We start from the raw sequence: 17,389 nt of genomic DNA, 5'->3' as shown, positions 1-17,389 counted from the left end.
CTTGTGACTGGAACAGAGAAGGGACTTAATAGGGCAAGTAGGACATGTGACTGTAAGTAGGGGCAGGGCTTCTACACGTATTGGCAGGTGTGGCATCTGTCACTTGATTTTGAGAAAAATTGTACTTACATTACTGTCATGGGAATCTCTTGGCCTTGACCCAGCAACACCAGTGGTGGAACTCCAGGAACCCTTCAGGAAAACTGAGGCCATCTCCAGATATGACTATCATCTCTGCTCTACTGGGCAGCAGCTGGAGGTAGGAGGTTGCCTGGAGAAGTTGAGTTCTGTGTCTAGATTTGCTAGTTCAGTCATGAGCACTCAGGAATTCTGAGGTGGTACAAAGGAGTTGTAATCCAATTGTGACTTTGGTAAGGAAGCAAGTTCCCAAATATCAGATAACTCTTTCTTGGTCAATAAGGATGATTGTTGCACTAGTCAGCTCTGGCCTTCCCTCCCTGTTTGTGAGGTATCCAGAGGATCTAATCCTTTCATCAGAGGCACAGGGGTCTGTAGACTTGAGGTGGGAACCTGGGTTCAAGTCCTAGAGATACTGTCTGTAGCGTATGCACTTATGGATCCTTTGAGGTTGAAACAATAATTACAGGATATCACTCCCTGAGTCCTACATTACTGTAGAATCATAAAATAATTTAGGTTGAAAGGGAGAACAGGAAGCCATCTAGTCTAACTCTCCACTCAGAGAAGGATAATCACAGAATCATAGAATAATTTAGGTTAGAAGGAACTTCTGTAAGTCTAGTCAAACCCACTGCTCAAAGCAGGACCAATTAGATCAGGTTGCTTGGGGACTTGTCCAGCTGAGTTTTGAATATCTCCAAGAATGGAGAGTCCACCACCTGTCTGGGCAATCTCTTCCAATATTTGGCCAACCTCATGATAGAAACAGTTTTTCCTTATATCTAATAGGAATTTCTCATGTTCCAACTTGTGCCTATTACCTCTTGTCCTATCACTGTGCACCTTTGAGAAGAGTCTGGCTCTGTCTTCTTGATACCCTGTCATTAGATAGTTATAGACAGTAATATGATAACCCATCCACTTTGCCTTCTGGTTTTAAGAAAAAAAAAAATCTTAAGAAAAAAAAATAGCTGAGAAAAAAAAAAAAGTTATCATTATCTTCTTGTATGCCATGGGCTCCAGCCCCCTGATCATCTTGGTGTTCCTCCATTCAATTCATTTCAGTATTTTCAATGTCTGTCTTGCAATGAGGAGCTCCAAACTGCACACAGTGCTCCAGATGCAGATTCAAAAGTACCAAATAGAGGAGAAAAATCGCTTCCCTCACCCTGCTGGCTACATTCTTGCTAATACAGCCCAGTATTTAGTTGGCCTTCTTTGCTACAGGGGAATACTGCTGACATGTTCAACTTGTTTTCTACTAGTACCCCTAGATGTTTTTATGCAAAGTTTTTTGTAGTAAATTGCCCCTAGCCTATTGTTTTGAATGGGATTATTCCATGGCAGATGCAGCACCTTGCATTTGCCTTTGTAGGATTTCATGAGGGTCCTGTCAGGCCATTTCTCTAGCCTGTCAAGGTCACTCCAAATAGCAGCCCTGCTCTCCAGCACATCAACCGCTTCCCCTGTTGCACAAAGGATTATGATGCAGACTTACATAAACAAAGAATTGTTTCCAGGGTCTGTAGCTGATGATATACATTGACTCTAGTGGTAAAAATACCTTTTAGGGGCAGGGGAGGAAGTAGAGAGAAAAGGGAAATTCTTCCCCAGTGGCCAGCTTGGAAAGAAATTATGGATATCTCCACAAATTAGCAACCTGTTCAGTCAGTCAGAGAGAGCTTTTGAAAGCATGCTAGAAAACCATAATTGACCTGAGGATAATCATAGAATGGTTTGGGTTAGAAGCGACCTTAAAGATCATCTAGTTCCAACCCCCCCGCCACAGGCAGGGACAGCTTCCACTATACCAGGTTGCTCAAAGCCTCATCCAACCTGGCCTTGAACACCTCCAGGCATGGGGCAGCCACAACTTCTCCGGGCAACCCGTTCCAGTGTTTCACCACTCCCAATATAAAAAATTTCTTCCTTAGATCTAATCAAAATCTACCCTCTTTCAGTTTAAAGCCATTGCCTCTCGTCCTATCACTACACGCTCTTGTAAAAAGTCCCTCTCCAGTTTTCTTATAGGCCCCCTTTAGGTACTGGAAGGCTGCTATAAGATCACCCCGGAGCCTTCTCTTCTCCAGGCTGAACAGCCCCAAGTCTCTCAGCCTTTCTTCATAGGAGAGGTGCTCCAGCCCTCGGCTCATTTTTGTGGCCCTCCTCTGGACTCGCTCCAGCAGCTCCATGTCCTTCTTATGTTGGAGATTCCAGAGCTGAATGCAGTACTCCAGGTGGGGTCTCCTGAGAGCAGACAGCTGACTCAAATTGACCAAAGGGATATTCCTTGCCATATGACATCATGCTCAGCAATAAAAATGGAGAGGAGGGGGTTTTGGATAGGTAGCCATTGCTCAGAGGTTGCCTTGTCATTGGTCTACTTGTGGGAGGTGTTGAGTGATTGCCTTTGCATAATTTCTTTTTTTTCCCTTTCTTCTTCCTCTTTCTTTTGCTTATTGAACTATTTCTATCTCATCCCACAAGTTTTCTTGCTTTTGCTTTTCCTGTTCTCTCCTCCATCCCGCTGCAGGGAGGCATGTGTGAGCAAGCAGCTGTGTGGTGCTTAGCTACTGAATGGGGTCAACTCACCACAGGGGCCCTCTTGCTTAGACTCATAGGACTGATCTCTTCTTTGCATAGAGTGGGAGTTGTGTGAGGACCTCTTGGTTAGCCTCCCAGGTTTGGTCCCTAGTCCCTCAGACATGTTCAAACTTATTGTGGTGGGTTAGGCTGCTCCGGCAACTATACCCTACACAGTCCCCTCTCACCCTCCCACACCTCAGGGATGAGGGAGAGAATCAAAGAGGAAAAAGAAAAGAGACCCGAGGGTTGAGATAAGAACAATTTACTACTACCGCTACCAATATATATATATACAGATATGTACAAGGATAAACATATGCAAACGAGTGATGTATGGTGTAATTGCTCACCGCCCCTTGACCGAGGCCCGTCTCGTCCCAAAGCTGCAATCCCGAAACAGATAAAACTCGATACCGCGATCCCGGACGAACGGGAGGCCCCGAGACAGAGAGCGAGAGAGAGAGAAAACACTCTGAGCACCCGAAAGTGAGAGTCCCGGAAGGGCAAAAGCCCTTCTTTCTGGCTGACCCTCACTCTTATACTGGGCATGACGCTGCATGATATGGAATACTAATTGGCCAGTTTGGCCCTCAATCTTAAGTTCAGGTACAAATTGCAAGGAGAGTTGTGGACCCCTTGTCCTGGCTATGCTCCCCCCTTATCCTGTTGTGCTCCTGCACACTGGCAAGAACCCGGCAGACTGAAAAAGTCCTTGAGACCTCAGTGCCAACTATAAACATCAGTGCACTATCAGCATTCTTCTCAGAGTGAGCCTCTGAGTAAAACCAAAACACGGAGCTCTTCTAGCTGCTAAAAAGAAGCGCTAATCCTGGTCCCAGCTAAAACCAGGACATTTATTCATGTTCCCCACCCATTCAGGAACATCCCATTGGCTTAAACTGCCCCCATCCCAAACATGGTACAGCTTGTTCAGCAGTTTTATAAAGCAGAGAGTCCCAAGTCTGTATTTTATTTTTGTTTAATTTTCTTTATATTCCTATTTAAACTTTAATTACAAATTTTATTACATTTTACAAAATTACAGGAAGCAGACAGCAGCAGCAGTTGCCGTGTGCTGAGAGGAGTGTAAGGCTTGTGAGGTACCCAGGGGGTGTCTGAGGTGGTTTCTGGGCCCCCGACACCTTGGGCTGTGAGTGGGGGAGAGACCAGCCAGCAGACAGCAGTTCTCACGAGAGAGGCAGGCGGCAGTTGGGCAATGCCGGCTGTGCTCCTTGCTGGTTCAAATGGCGCGAAGCTGCATTTAACTTGCCCCTAGGGGGCGCTGAGAACAGAATCACCATGACCAGGGCACACAAAAAGGGTGTGGCATCTGTTCGGAGCAGCGTCGGCAGTTTGCATGGAAGTTGACGTGGGAAGGGAAGGAAACTCTGCCAATTATCGGGCTGCTACCTGCTCTGCAGCCCGACTGCAGCCTCAATGTTGTGGTCTAGGTCGGCCGACGACTAAACGCCACATAGCCGCTCGCTCACTCTCCCCCATCCCCATGGGATGGGGAAGAGAATTAAAGGGGAAAAGGAAAGGAGACCCATGGGTTGAGATAAGAACAATTTACTACTACTAATAATAATATACGAATATCTCTATAGAGAGAGATATAAATCATATATACAAGCAAGTGATGCACAGTGTAATTGCTCACCACCTGGTGACCAAGGCCTGTCCCATCCTGGCTAATGATCCCAAAACGGATAAGTCCTGACACTGCAATCCTGGACAAGTGAGAGGCCCGAAAAGAGAGAGAGAGAGAGAGATAGCACTCCGAGAGACCAAGAGTAAGAACCCCCAGAAGAGAAAAAAATCCTTCTTTCTGGTCAACTCTCATTTGTATACTGGGCATGACGCTGCATGATATGGAATAACTTCATTGGCCAATTTGGCCCTCAATCTTAAGTCTAAGTTTGAATCATAAGTGGAGTTGTGAACCCATTGTCCTGGCTATGCTCCTCCCGAGCCTGTTGTGCTCCTGCACACTGGCAAGCACATGGGAAGCTGAAAAGTCCTTGAAGTCTTAGTACCTACTATAAATATCAGTGTTCTATCAACATTCTTCTCATAACGAATCCGAGACTAAATCCAAAACACAGAGCTCTTCTAGCTGCTAAAAAGAAGAACTAACTCTGTTCCAGCTGAAACCAGGACACTCCACAGTCACTCCAACTAACTGGTGGCTGTGCAAGCCACAGCATTCTAAATGTCATCTAATTAATCAGGAATGATTGTGACACACTGTCCCTGAGTAGACAGGCAAGCAACTATAACATCAGAGCAAACTTTGTCAGAATGCACAATGAAAAGTTTAACAACTTCACTGAATCATATATCCTGGTGCTATTTTGATGCAAGTCAAACTGTGGAGTCAGAAACTATAGATGTTGTGGCAAAACAACAAAAGACAAAGTTGGATTATCTCCCTGTCAATGACACCTTTTAAATGACACCTCATTTTCTAAGCATTTTGTATTAATTTCAAAAACGGAACCTACAAAGAACAATAAATTCCATGTCACACATCTAAATTACAGCAGATGGGATCTACTTTAAAAGGTTACTGATAATCCCTTAATGTTACTTCTCCCATCCCTTCTTTTCCAGAAATGGTTAATCAAGTGCAGTAGTTCAAAAGCTGTAACAGATTATCAGTTCAGAAGAAAGAAAATCCTCCAAACTGAAAAAACATACCCACACCCAGAAGGCTCCTCTCATTATGTTTCAGTAATTAATTAAGAGTAAATTGATTTTCCTGAGTTTTGGGGTGGTTTTTTTGTAAGGACTGTTAGATCTTTATCCTACATAAGTAGGCTTTAGGATGTAACCATGGATATAACTCATAACTATTATCCAAGAATCAAGTGTAACCATTCTACATTGAACATTTTTAAGGGGATTTCAACAGAAAGAAGAGGCATAGCAGATCCCAAAACTACATTATCATCAAACCATTCACTTGTACTTGTTTTTTCCTTGCTCAGGTATGTATGCTGTTCAAATAGACTGGAAACGTTAAATATAACTACAAATTTTCTTATTCCTTGGGATTTTCTGAGCTGTCTGTACCCTGTGGTAAAGCCCAAATATAAAAAACCATTCAGGGGATCAACTAGCTTACAGAGGCATTTAGTAGTCTACGAGTACAATGTGCTTTGGACTTACAGCACATATGGTAATAGGCTGGGATGGTACGAGTGTGGTGGCATTGGTTGCTGTGATCGGTATCTACTGCGCCCTGTGAGTCTTCGAGGCATAAAAGGTGGGTAAGGCTGTAAAAAGGCAGAAAAAAAAATCAATATTTTCTTGTCTTATTTAATAATGAAATTAAATGAAAAGTGAATGTTGAAATACATTTTATATAAGACATTATCAAAAAAAATCCAGCCCTGTCCAAGCCAAAAAATGCCATCTTTTCAAACAATTGTTTTGACCAGCAAATCTCATCAGTAATATGCAATTATACTATCCTACAGGAAAAAAAGTAACCCTTGCAACCAAGCTAATAAGCATTTTGTAAGGCTTAGCCTAAATATGGGCTGGTTTGGACAGGCAGGACTTGAATTGGTGAACATGCTGCAAACCAAAAGCTGAGGGTTTTCGACCTGGCACAATGGGCTGGCTTGTGCAGCTGGTTGGGAAGGAATGAGTTCTTTTGCTGGTATAAGCCAAATATCCATTAGGGGGCACTGCCAGGATGCTCCATGGCAAAACCACTTTAAATAGAGAGCAAGGTTTAAAATTAATAAAGAAAGAAACCACATTCAGAGTTGGGCTCAATTACATTCACTTTTGGGAGAAGGGGCTGTAGCGTTTCAACTGCATACAGATATAGTGCCTAAAGAGACATTCAAGTTACAGCTCCAACACATTCTTTCCACAGGAGAAAAAGACTATTTTCCTGTTTCGATTTGCATGCAAAGCTCTTTAGTTTACTTACATAAGTCCTCAGTATGACTGTTTAAAACATCTTGCACTGTCTACTAAAATGGGAGCAGGTAAAGAATTGTAACTTAGACATAAATTGTATTTTTCTAAAAATACTCAATAGTGGAAAAAAATGTTAGCAGATTTTTAGAACCAAAATTCACACACCACTACTGAAATGATATTCAGAGGCCTTGAGACATTTACTTTTATGTAAAAAGATCATTCAAATACTTCGTTAGCATGTTTTCATTCTTCCAAGCTTGAGCCCTCAGACTATATGAAGTAAGTCTAACCACTAATGAAATTCAATTGCAAAAATGCCATTTTTCAATAAAATGGTTATATCTTAGAGCAAAGATCAAGAGTTTGAACTCAGCACGCATGAGCATGTAGTGCAAAAAGCAATACTTACAACTCCAAATGAAACCTCTTGGCGTAAAGGATCATGGGTTAAGAATTGGATAGGAGCTGAGGAAGTCAATGTTGGTGGATGAGTTGATGGAGGGTAGGTAAAGTTTCCTATAGGAAGATGTTCTCTAAGCAGTTCTACTTCATTCTCTATCCTTTGAAGTGGCTAAAAGAAACATGGGATTTGTTGTATTAATAGAAAACCAGTTTTTAAAATTTATTTTTTAATACCAAAAAAAACACAACTCCAATTATATGTTCTGAGGAGTTGTGGAAATTTTATGGAGTTGTACTGGGTATATGTGGCAAGGTTTTGGTAGTGGAGAAGGGCTGCAGGGGTGGCCTCTGCAAGAAGAGGTAAGAGGCTGCCTTGTGCCAGACACAGCTGGTTCCAGCTGGCTCGGTAATGGACCCACTGCAGGCCAAAGCTGAGCCAATCGGCAGTGTTGGTGGTGCCTCTGTGAAAAACTATTTAGGAAAGGGCAAAAAAAAAGCTGGATAGAGAGTAGGAGGGAACAAAAAAGAGTGAGAAACAGCAGAGGGAACACCAAGGTCAGAGAAGAAGGAGAGGGAGGAGGAGGTGCTCCATGGCACCAGAGCAGATATTCCCTGCAGCCCGTGGAGGGCCCGCTCTGGAACGGATTGATATTTCCCAAAGGAACTGTGGCCCATTGACAACCCATGCCGGAGCAGATTTTCCTGATAGGACTGCAGCCCATGGAAGAACCCACACTAGAGCAGATTTTCCTGACAAACTGCAGCCCATGAAGAACCCATGCCAGAGCAGAGAAAAGGTGTGAAAAGGCAGGTGCAGCAGTCTCAGTCCCTGGGAAAATCATGGAGTCCTCTTGGAACATATTTCTGGGCACATGGAAGAGGGAACAGTCAGCATGGCTATACCAAGGGAAAATCATGCTGGATCAACCAGATTGTCTAGTATTATAAGGTGACTGGATTTGTGGATGAGGGGAGAGCAGTGGATGTCATTTACGTCAACTTTAGCAAGGCTTTTGACACTATCTCCCACGATGTTCTTGTAACCAAGTTCAGATGTTACAGTCTGGATGGGTGGAAAACCAGATGGATAAAAAAACGTTTGGATGATCAGGCTTAGATCATAGTGGTTAATGGTTCACACTCTACCAAGATGCTGGTAACAAGTGGTATACCACAGGGACCTATCCTATTTAACAACATTATCAATCACCTGGAAGAGACAGAGTACTTGCTCATGAAGTCTACAGCTGATATCAAATTGTGGAGAACAGTCCATACACTGGAAGGTAGGGTTGCCATACAGCAGGATGTGGACAGGCTGGAGAAATGGGCCAACAGGAACCTTATGATATTCAACAGGGACAAGTGCCAAGTCCTGCACCTGGGAAGGAAAAACCCCTGGCAACAATACAGGTTTGGGAATGACTGGCTGTGAAGCAGCTCTGCTGAAAAGGCCCTGGGGTCCTCGGTAGACAGCAAGTCGAACATGAGCCAACAGTGTGCCCTGGCAGCAAAGAAGGCTAGCAGTATCTTGGGCTGTATTAACAAACAATAGCATAGCCAGTAGATTGAGCAAAGTGATTATCCACCTTCTACTCAACACTTGTTAGACCTCATGTAGAACACTACATCCAGTTTTGGGCACGCAAATAAAAAAAAAAAAGGCATTGTTAAAGTAGAACAAGCTCAAAGGAGGGCCACCAAGATGGTCAGGGGACTGGAGCATTTGTCCTATTAAAAGAGCTTGAGGGAACTGGGCTCTTTCTGACAGGAGAAGAAAAGACTTGACGGAGGGGGGAAGGACACCTGACAGCGGCCTTCCAATACCTGCAGAGATTTGATCAAGAAGACGGAGCCAGGCTCTTTACAGTAGCGCATGGTGGAAGGACAAGAGACAATGGGCATAAGTCAAAACAAAAGAGGTTCCAGCTAAATACAAAGAGAAGCTTTTTCACCATGAGGACAGTCAAGCAGTGGAACAGGAGCCTAGAGAGTTTGTGTAGTCTCCATCCTTGGAGGTTTTCAAGACCCAACTGGAAAAAGTCCTGAGCACCCTCACCTGACCTCATAGCTGATCCTGTTTTGAACAGAAGGTCGAACTAGAGACCTCCTGAGGTGTCTTCCAACCTGAATTATCCTCCGATCCTGTGATCCTATGATCCCTTTCATCAGACTGCATATATAAGGCAGCAACTGACTTCCTTAATAGAGACATGTTCTCTAACTGAAGAAAACAGTTCTACTTCACTAGCATAAGGAATAATTGAAGGCACACTGATGTATGAAGAATTAAGAAGTTTCTTACAAAAACAAATCAGCATTTCCCTGTGAAGCAAAACTCTTGATTATGAACACCATGATTTATATTTATAAATAATCTATTGCCATGTTTAGGCTAGATACATTATCTTGAAGCTATACTTCTGCTATTAGGAAAGATCAATTCAAATCTCAGCTCATTTTGGTCTCATTTTTCAGGAAAACCTTAACTCTACTATTTCACTAATTCACCCTTATTTTCCCAGTACTGAAGTTCACGTGCTTCAAAACAGTCAGATATGGAAGTCATCTTGTGGAAGCAAAGGAAAAGGAAAATTGTTTCCCCATTCTGCTGAACAAACTTTAAATAGTCAGCATTTTCAAGGCAATAATTCTTCTAGTAAGACTTGACAGCAAAAAATCAAGCCATCGAACAGAGCTAAAAGTTAACAAGGGAGCCTATTCCTGAAGCTAAATTAGCAATCTAAGTTAAGAAAGAAGCCCCGACATTTTCTGAGGGAAAACATCCTGATTACCAAACTACACAGAACCGTTCCCCCATGACTATAATGAAATTATTACAATAGTGCCAACACCTGACATTTAACACAGCAGTATTTGTTACTGCTCAAAACAGTCTGAGTAGTATTTGTTAGTAATAATGAAATCCTTTTGTATTTCTATATTAATGAAATATTGGTAGAGATCCAAAGAAACAGGCACAAAGGTGCCTGGCAGAAGATTAGTAAGTGGAAATTACTAATCTCTGGCAGAAGATTAGTAAGTAGAAGTTACGAAATGTAATTTTTTTTCCACGTGTCCAAAATGCCATCTTCTTTCATGTTTGCATAAGCCCTACGAAGGCATTAACTTTTCAGCCAAGTTTGCTTAAGTGAAAAGAGTTGATAACTTCCATAAGCAGGGGAGAAAAGAGGTTCCAGTAGGCTGTAGAAGGTTTAAGTAATACTTTTCACACTAGTGTTCGAGGGGGAGGGAAATACAGTGGTCACTTTAAATAAACTGTGAATTAATGGGGTAGAAGCACACAATAGGAATAATGCTTTGTGTTTTCTGGTCTCGTTAAAAAGTTTTTTCTCTGAGATCACTGATGCACTACGCTTTGGTCTCTATATTCTCTTTCACTTTCTGGAAGAACACCACCTGCAGAAGCAAACTTATGTCAGACTGGCAGGACTACAGGCCTCCAGGGAAATGGAGTGGGCAACAGCTGAGGAAATCTTAAGAGAATCAAAATGAATTTGAAAACAATACTCTTTTTTTTTTTTTTCTTCAGACTAAGTCTTGCTCAGGTAGCACTACTACAAAACCCTATTACTTACTAAATCAGATCCATTTGTTCTCTCAACCAGAATGTTATTTAGAAGGGCAAAAACATTATTTGCTGATCAACCCCCAAATATCTTAGGAGAGAGGATAAGAAGCATTACTTACTGAACGTGATTGCTGTGCTTGGAAGGGAACAAATTGCCCTGGAGGTGGCAGGTGAGACGAGTGATGCGGAGAGAGGTGAGGAGGATGCAAAAGGAATGGGTCATTAGAAATCAGAGTTGGAAACGCTGCATATGGTACTGGTAGATGTACCTGTAGAACAGAAGAACCTAAGTACCTGTAGAACAGAAGAAGGGAATTCCAGCCGCTCCAGCCAAGAAGCCAGATTCATACCGCTGTCAGCATGGCACCAGTGCCAGCACCGAGGGTCCAGAGGCTGAGGAAGGATCGCAGGTATGTTCAAACGAACTTACACTGCCGTCCAAGAGAACCCCTGTCGCTCCAGCCAGCGAGTCGGCTTTGTCGGAGGCCCAGCTGAAGTGTATGTACACCAATGCATGCAGCATGGGAAATAAACAGGATGAGCTGGAGATGTGTGCACATGAGCAGGGCTACGACCTTATTGGCATCACGGAGACGTGGTGGGACGACTCCTATGACTGGAGTGTCAACATGGAGGGGTATAAGCTTTTTAGAAAGGACAGGAAGGGGAGACGAGGAGGGGGTGTCGCTCTCTACGTCAGCAACCGGCTGGAGTGCGTGGAGCTTCGCCTGGGGTCGGAGGAGGAGCTGACAGAGAGCTTATGGGTCAAGATTAGAGGACGGGGACGGATAGGGGATGTTACGGTAGGGGTCTGTTACAGGCCACCTGGCCAGGAGGACAGAGCAGATGAGGCGCTTTATAGACAGATAGGAGCAGCCTCGCGGTCACAAGCCCTGGTCCTCATGGGGGACTTCAACCACCCTGACATCTGTTGGAGAGACAATACGGCAGGGCACAGGCAGTCCAGGAGGTTCCTGGAATGCGTGGACGACAACTTCCTCCTGCAGGTGATAGAGGAGCCAACAAGGAGGGGTGCCATGCTCGACCTTGTGCTCACCAACAGGGAGGGACTGGTGGGCGATGTGAAACTTAAGGACAGCCTTGGCTGCAGTGACCACGACACAGTGGAGTTCAAAATCCATGGGGCAGCAAGGAAACCATTCAGCAAGCTCTGTGCCCTAGACTTCAAGAAGGCGGACTTTGGCCTCTTCAAAGACCTGATGGGCAAAGTGCCATGGGAGGGGGCCCTGGAGGGACGAGAGGCCCAGGAAAGTTGGTCCACATTCAAGGAGCACCTCCTCCAAGCTCAGCAGAGGTGCATCCCGACAAAGAACAAGTCGAGCAAAAAGACCAGGAAGCCCGCGTGGATGAGCAAGGAGCTCCTGGACCAACTGAAAATGAAGAGGATAGCCTATAGAGGGTGGAAGCGGAGACAGATAGCCTGGGAGGAATACAGAGAAGCTGTACGAGTGACCAGGGATCAGGTGAGGAAGGCTAAAGCCCTGAAGGAATTGAATTTGGCAAGGGATATAAAAAGCAATAAGAAATGCTTCTATAGGTATGTAGGGGACAAAAGGAAGTCCAAGGAGAATGTAGGCCCCCTCCAGAAGGATACTGGTGCTCTGGTTACCCGGGACATAGAGAAGGCTGAGTTACTCAATGACTTTTTTGCCTCAGTCTTCACTGATAAAGCCTCTTGTCTTACCACCCAAGCTGTGGAAAGAACTAGCAGGGACTGTGAGGATGAACCACCGCCCACTGTACTTGAAGAGCAGGTTCGAGAACATCTGAGGAACTTGAAGGTGCACAAGTCCATGGGACCTGATGAGATCCATCCGCGGGTCCTGAAGGAACTGGCGGATGAAGTTGCCAAGCCACTGGCCATTGTATTTGAGAAGTCGTGGCGGTCTGGCGAGGTCCCCGATGACTGGAAGAGAGGGAACATAACCCCCATATTTAAAAAGGGGAACAAGGAGGACCCGGGCAACTACAGGCCGTTCAGCCTCACCTCTGTGCCTGGCAAGGTCATGGAGCAAATTCTCCTGGGAACCATGCTAAGGCACATGGAGAGCAAGGAGGTGGTGGGTGACAGCCAACATGGCTTCACCAAAGGCAGATCGTGCCTGACCAACTTGGTGGCCTTTTATGATGGGGTGACAGCATCGGTGGACAAGGGTCGACCAATGGATATCATCTACCTGGACTTGTGCAAAGCTTTTGACACTGTCCCGCATGACATTCTTCTCTCTAAACTAGAGAGGCATGGGTTTGATGGATGGACCACTCGGTGGATAAGGAATTGGTTCAATGGCCGCACTCAGAGAGTAGTGGTCAACGGCTCGATGTCCAAGTGGAGACCGGTCACGAGTGGCGTCCCTCAGGGGTCCGTGTTGGGCCCGGCCCTCTTCAACATCTTTGTCGGTGACGTGGACAGTGGCATGGAGTGTACCCTCAGCAAGTTCGCCGATGACACCAAGCTGTGTGGTGCCGTCGACACGCTGGAAGGGAGGGATGCCATCCAGAGGGACCTCGACAGGCTGGAGAGGTGGGCCTGTGTCAACCTCATGAAGTTCAACCAGGCCAAATGCAAGGTCCTACATCTGGGTCGTGGCAATCCCAGGCACAAATACAGACTGGGTGGTGAATGGATCGAGAGCAGCCCTGAGGAGAAGGACTTGGGAGTACTGGTGGCCGAGAAGCTCAATATGAGCCGGCAATGTGCTCTTGCGGCCCAGAAGGCCAACCGCGTCCTGGGCTGCATCAAGAGGAGCGTGGCCAGCAGGTCGAGGGAGGTGATTCTCCCCCTCTACTCTGCCCTCATGAGACCTCACCTGGAGTACTGCGTCCAGTTCTGGAGCCCCCAACATAAGAAGGACATGGACCAGTTGGAGAGGGTCCAGAGGAGGGCCACGAAGATGATAAGAGGGCTGGAGCACCTTTCCTATGAGGACAGGCTGAAAGAGTTGGGGCTGTTCAGCCTGGAGAAGAGGAGACTCTGGGGTGACCTTATAGCGGTCTTCCAGTACCTCAAGGGGCCTACAAGAAAGATGGGGAGAGGCTGTTCAGGAGGGCCTGTTGTGATAGGACAAGGGGTAATGGTTTTAAAATAGAGGGAGGTAGATTCAGATTGGATATTAGGAAAAAATTTTTAACCATGAGAGTTGTAGAACACTGGAACAGGTTGCCCAGAGAGGTGGTGGATGCTCCATCCCTGGAGACGTTCAAGGCCAGGTTGGACGAGGCCCTGAGCAACCTGATCTAGTTGGAGGTATCCCTGTTCCTTGCAGGGGGGTTGGACTAGATGACCTTTGAAGGTCCCTTCCAGCCCTAACCATTCTATGATTCTATGATTCTATGTTGGACTGAGCACGCCTGAAGCATCTGAAAGAAAATGAACATTTTTACATCTAGAGTGAAAGGAGATTATTAAAAGAAAGCAATCCACTTACCCTTAGCTTACAAACACAACCCACACAATAATTCATTCATAACCTCAATGAACAGTGATTCTAGTACAGAACAAGATCTAAAAGTGTGATGCTACCAGTTACACTTGCAAGGTGTAAAGGGCCTTTTACTTCAGATGAAGTCAGTAGGAGTTGAGGGTGTTCACTCTGCATTATCAGGCACAGACTCCCAAGGAGGGAGCAGGTTTATTTACCGTAGTAGCTTCTATTCTTCTCATATATTACTGAGGTGGGTTGACTCTGGCTGGACGCCAGGTGCCCACCAAAGCCGCTCTATCACTCTCCTTCCTCAGCTGGACAGGGGAGAGAAAATATAACGAAAGGCTCGTGGGTCGAGACAAGGACAGGGAGGGATCACTCAGCAATTATTGTCATGGGCAAAACAGACTCAACTTGGGGAAAAATCAATTTAATTTATTACCAATCAAATCAGAGTAGGGTAATGAGAAATAAAACCAAATCTTAAAACACCTTCCCCCCACCTCTCCCTTCTTCCTGGGCGCAACTTCACTCCTGATTTTCTCTACCTCCTCCCCCTGCAGCGGCACAGGGGGATGGGGAATGGAGGTTGCGGTCAGTTCATCACACGTTGTCTCTGTCGCTCCTTCCTCCTCAGGGGGAGGACTCCTCACGCTCTTCTCCTGCTCCAGCATGGGATCTCCCCCACGGGAGACAGTCCTCCACGAACTTCTCCAACGTAACTCCTTCCCACGGGCACAATTCTTCATGAACTGCTCCAGCGTGGGTCCTTTCCACAGGGTACAGTCCTTCAGGAACAGACTGATGTAGCGTGGGTCTCCCACGAGGTCACAAGTCCAGCCAGAAAACCTTCTCCAACGTGGTCTCCTCTCTCTACAGGGTCCCAGGTCCTGCCAGGAGCCTGCTCCAGCACAGGCTTCCCACAGGGTCACAGCCTCCTTCGGGTGCATCCACCTGCTCTGGTGTGGGGTCCTCCATGGGCTGCAGGTGGATATTTGCTCCACCGTTAACCTCCATGGGCTGCAAGAGGACAGCCTGCCTCACCATGGTCTTCACTATGGGCTGCAGGGGAATCTCTGCTCCAGCACCTCCTCCCCATCTTGGAGGTCCGTCTTGGAGCCGGCTGGCATTTGCTCTATCGGACCTACGGCAAACTTCTAGCGGCTTCTCACAGAAGCCACCCCTGTAGCCCCCCCACTACCAAAACCTTGCCATGCAAACCCAATACAATTGCAATTACAGGCACGTGCCAAGAAACAAGCACTAGTTGGAACTGAAGGACTCCTAAATGTTAGATTGTGCCCTAAATAACTCTGTTGCCTGAAGTTAGTCCCCTTCTCTTCCTTACCCTCTTGCTGGTACCTGCTGTCCCTTTCTCCTCTGTCCTGAGACTTCAAGGTGGTCTGCTGAAAGAAAACGGTGACCATCTGCCACAACTGCAAGGCTGTGGCTATAACCCAAACAGAAGCACTACAGCCTACCTATGCTGACATCTCCCCCTAAACTGACCTCCCAAGGATCGATATAGCTGTCCAGACCTCAGGCTGCATGGAGCTCCGGTATCTGGAAGTCCCCCTAGCACCTGAAGGCAGCGGTGGATGTCATAGCTGCACAAGTGTGCCCAGCTGGAAGAACTCTTCAGACAAGTAGCTATGTAACAAGAGGAGCTCAACAGGCAGCGCAATATCTAGGAATGTGAGCAGGAGACTGATGTGTGGTATTGTGCACTGTCCCAGGCTGAGCAACAGCCCTGCCTTAAGGCTGTGTGAGGGGAAGGTAAGTGGAGGGACTACATCAGTGGACAAGGGAAGAGCTACAGATGTCATCTATCTGGACTTGTGTAAGGCTGTCGTGGTTTTAGGCTGATCCAGCAACTAAAACTCACACAGTCTCTCCTTCTCCAGTAAAGTGGAGAGGAGAAAAATATAATCAAGGGACTGAGGGATGAGACAAGAACAGAGGGAGCACCCACCATCCATGGTCCCGGGCAAAACAGACTTGGCTTTCTTAAAAGCAAAACAATTTATTGATAGTTACTTAAAAGGACAAAGGGAAACAAAACCGGTTACGTGAGAGGATAAAAAGAAACAAAGCCAGATCTTAAAACTGACACCTTCCCCCTCCCCCCCCATTTCCTTTTCCTCCCAGCTCTACCTCCTCCCCCCAGCGGCGCAGGGGGCAGGGACTGGGGGAGTGCAGGTCAGTTCATTCTGTGCTGTTACTGCTGCTTCTTTCTTAAAGGAGGAGGAGTCCTTACACCCTTTTCCCCTGCTCCAGTGGATCCCCTACTCACGAGGAAAAATCCACAAACTTCTCCAGCGTGAGTCCAGCCCACAGGAAGCAATTCTTCCCCACGGGTTGCCCCAGTGTGGGCTTTACCACAGTCTTGGATTCTTAGGGAGTTGTAGCCACTCGCTCCAGCGTTGGTCGTCACACAGACTCCAGATGCCTCTCTACCTTGTTGTGCGTCCCAACACGACCATCCTCAGGCTCAGGCATCTCTTCTCCACGGGCTGCGAGTGGGTCTCTACTCCACCAAGGCCGTCCTGGTTGCAGGGGGGCCGCCTGCTATCTCACCACCAGCTGCAGGGGAAACTCAGCTCCGGCACACCTCCTCCCGCTCCATCCTCACTGACCTGGTGTCGATGCGGCTGTTTCTCTTAGATCTCAGTCCTCTCCGGGTGAACTCAGCCCAGTGGGCACCCCGGGAGTGGGGTGCTCCCCAAGTTCCCCAGCTGGCTCCGCCACCGCCATCCTCCGTGGGCGGCGCCGGCCCGACGCAGGCAGCCGCCCGGCCAGGAGCCAGGAACCGGGGGCAGTGCCTTCCTCCCTTCTCTCCTCGCTCCTGGGCAAAGCACCTTTTCCGGTTCCTTTGTCCCGACTTAAATAGGGCAATTCGCAGAGGCGCTGATTGGCTCAACCCCGAGGGGAATGGCAGTCCGATCTGGTGGCCAGAACCAAGTCTGACCCGGTTCCAAAACCAGGGAGGTCACAGGGAGCAAAGCCCCTCTCCTGCCACCAGAACCCCCACCCCCCCCACATCACATCAAACCATGACAAAGGCCTTTGACACGGTCCCCCACAACATCCTTCTCTCTAAATTGCAGAGAAACAGATTTGATGGATGGACTGTCCGGTGGATAAGGAATTGGCTGGATGGTCGCATCCAGACAGTAGTGGTCAATGGCTCGATGTCCGGATAGAGACCAGTGATGAGTGGTGTCCCTCCAGGGTCCATATTGAGACCAGTACTGTTTAATGTCTTCACCAATGACATAGACAG

The 17,389-nt window shown here is 46.7% G+C and overlaps 1 protein-coding gene across 1 annotated transcript in view; it reads right to left on the bottom strand.

The window, feature by feature from the left end:
- The window catches only part of LOC147526298 (E3 ubiquitin-protein ligase RNF38-like), a 126,536-nt gene that overhangs the window by 71,659 nt on the left and 37,488 nt on the right, over window positions 1-17,389 (bottom strand). Inside the window, exons 2-5 of the mRNA XM_086630134.1 lie at window positions 14,017-14,041; window positions 10,780-10,925; window positions 7,076-7,237; window positions 5,899-6,005 (exon numbers count right to left, since the gene is read on the bottom strand). Of these exons, the coding sequence (XP_086486260.1) occupies window positions 5,899-6,005; window positions 7,076-7,237; window positions 10,780-10,925; window positions 14,017-14,041 (440 nt within the window). The remainder of the gene's footprint in view (window positions 1-5,898; window positions 6,006-7,075; window positions 7,238-10,779; window positions 10,926-14,016; window positions 14,042-17,389) is intronic.

Source organism: Tauraco erythrolophus, chromosome W, assembly GCF_009769465.1.
Source record: "Tauraco erythrolophus isolate bTauEry1 chromosome W, bTauEry1.pri, whole genome shotgun sequence".
NCBI classification, from domain to species: Eukaryota; Metazoa; Chordata; class Aves; order Musophagiformes; family Musophagidae; genus Tauraco; species Tauraco erythrolophus.
The sequence above is the reverse complement of the archived record's forward strand: the minus strand, read 5'-3'. Positions and strand labels throughout refer to the sequence as shown.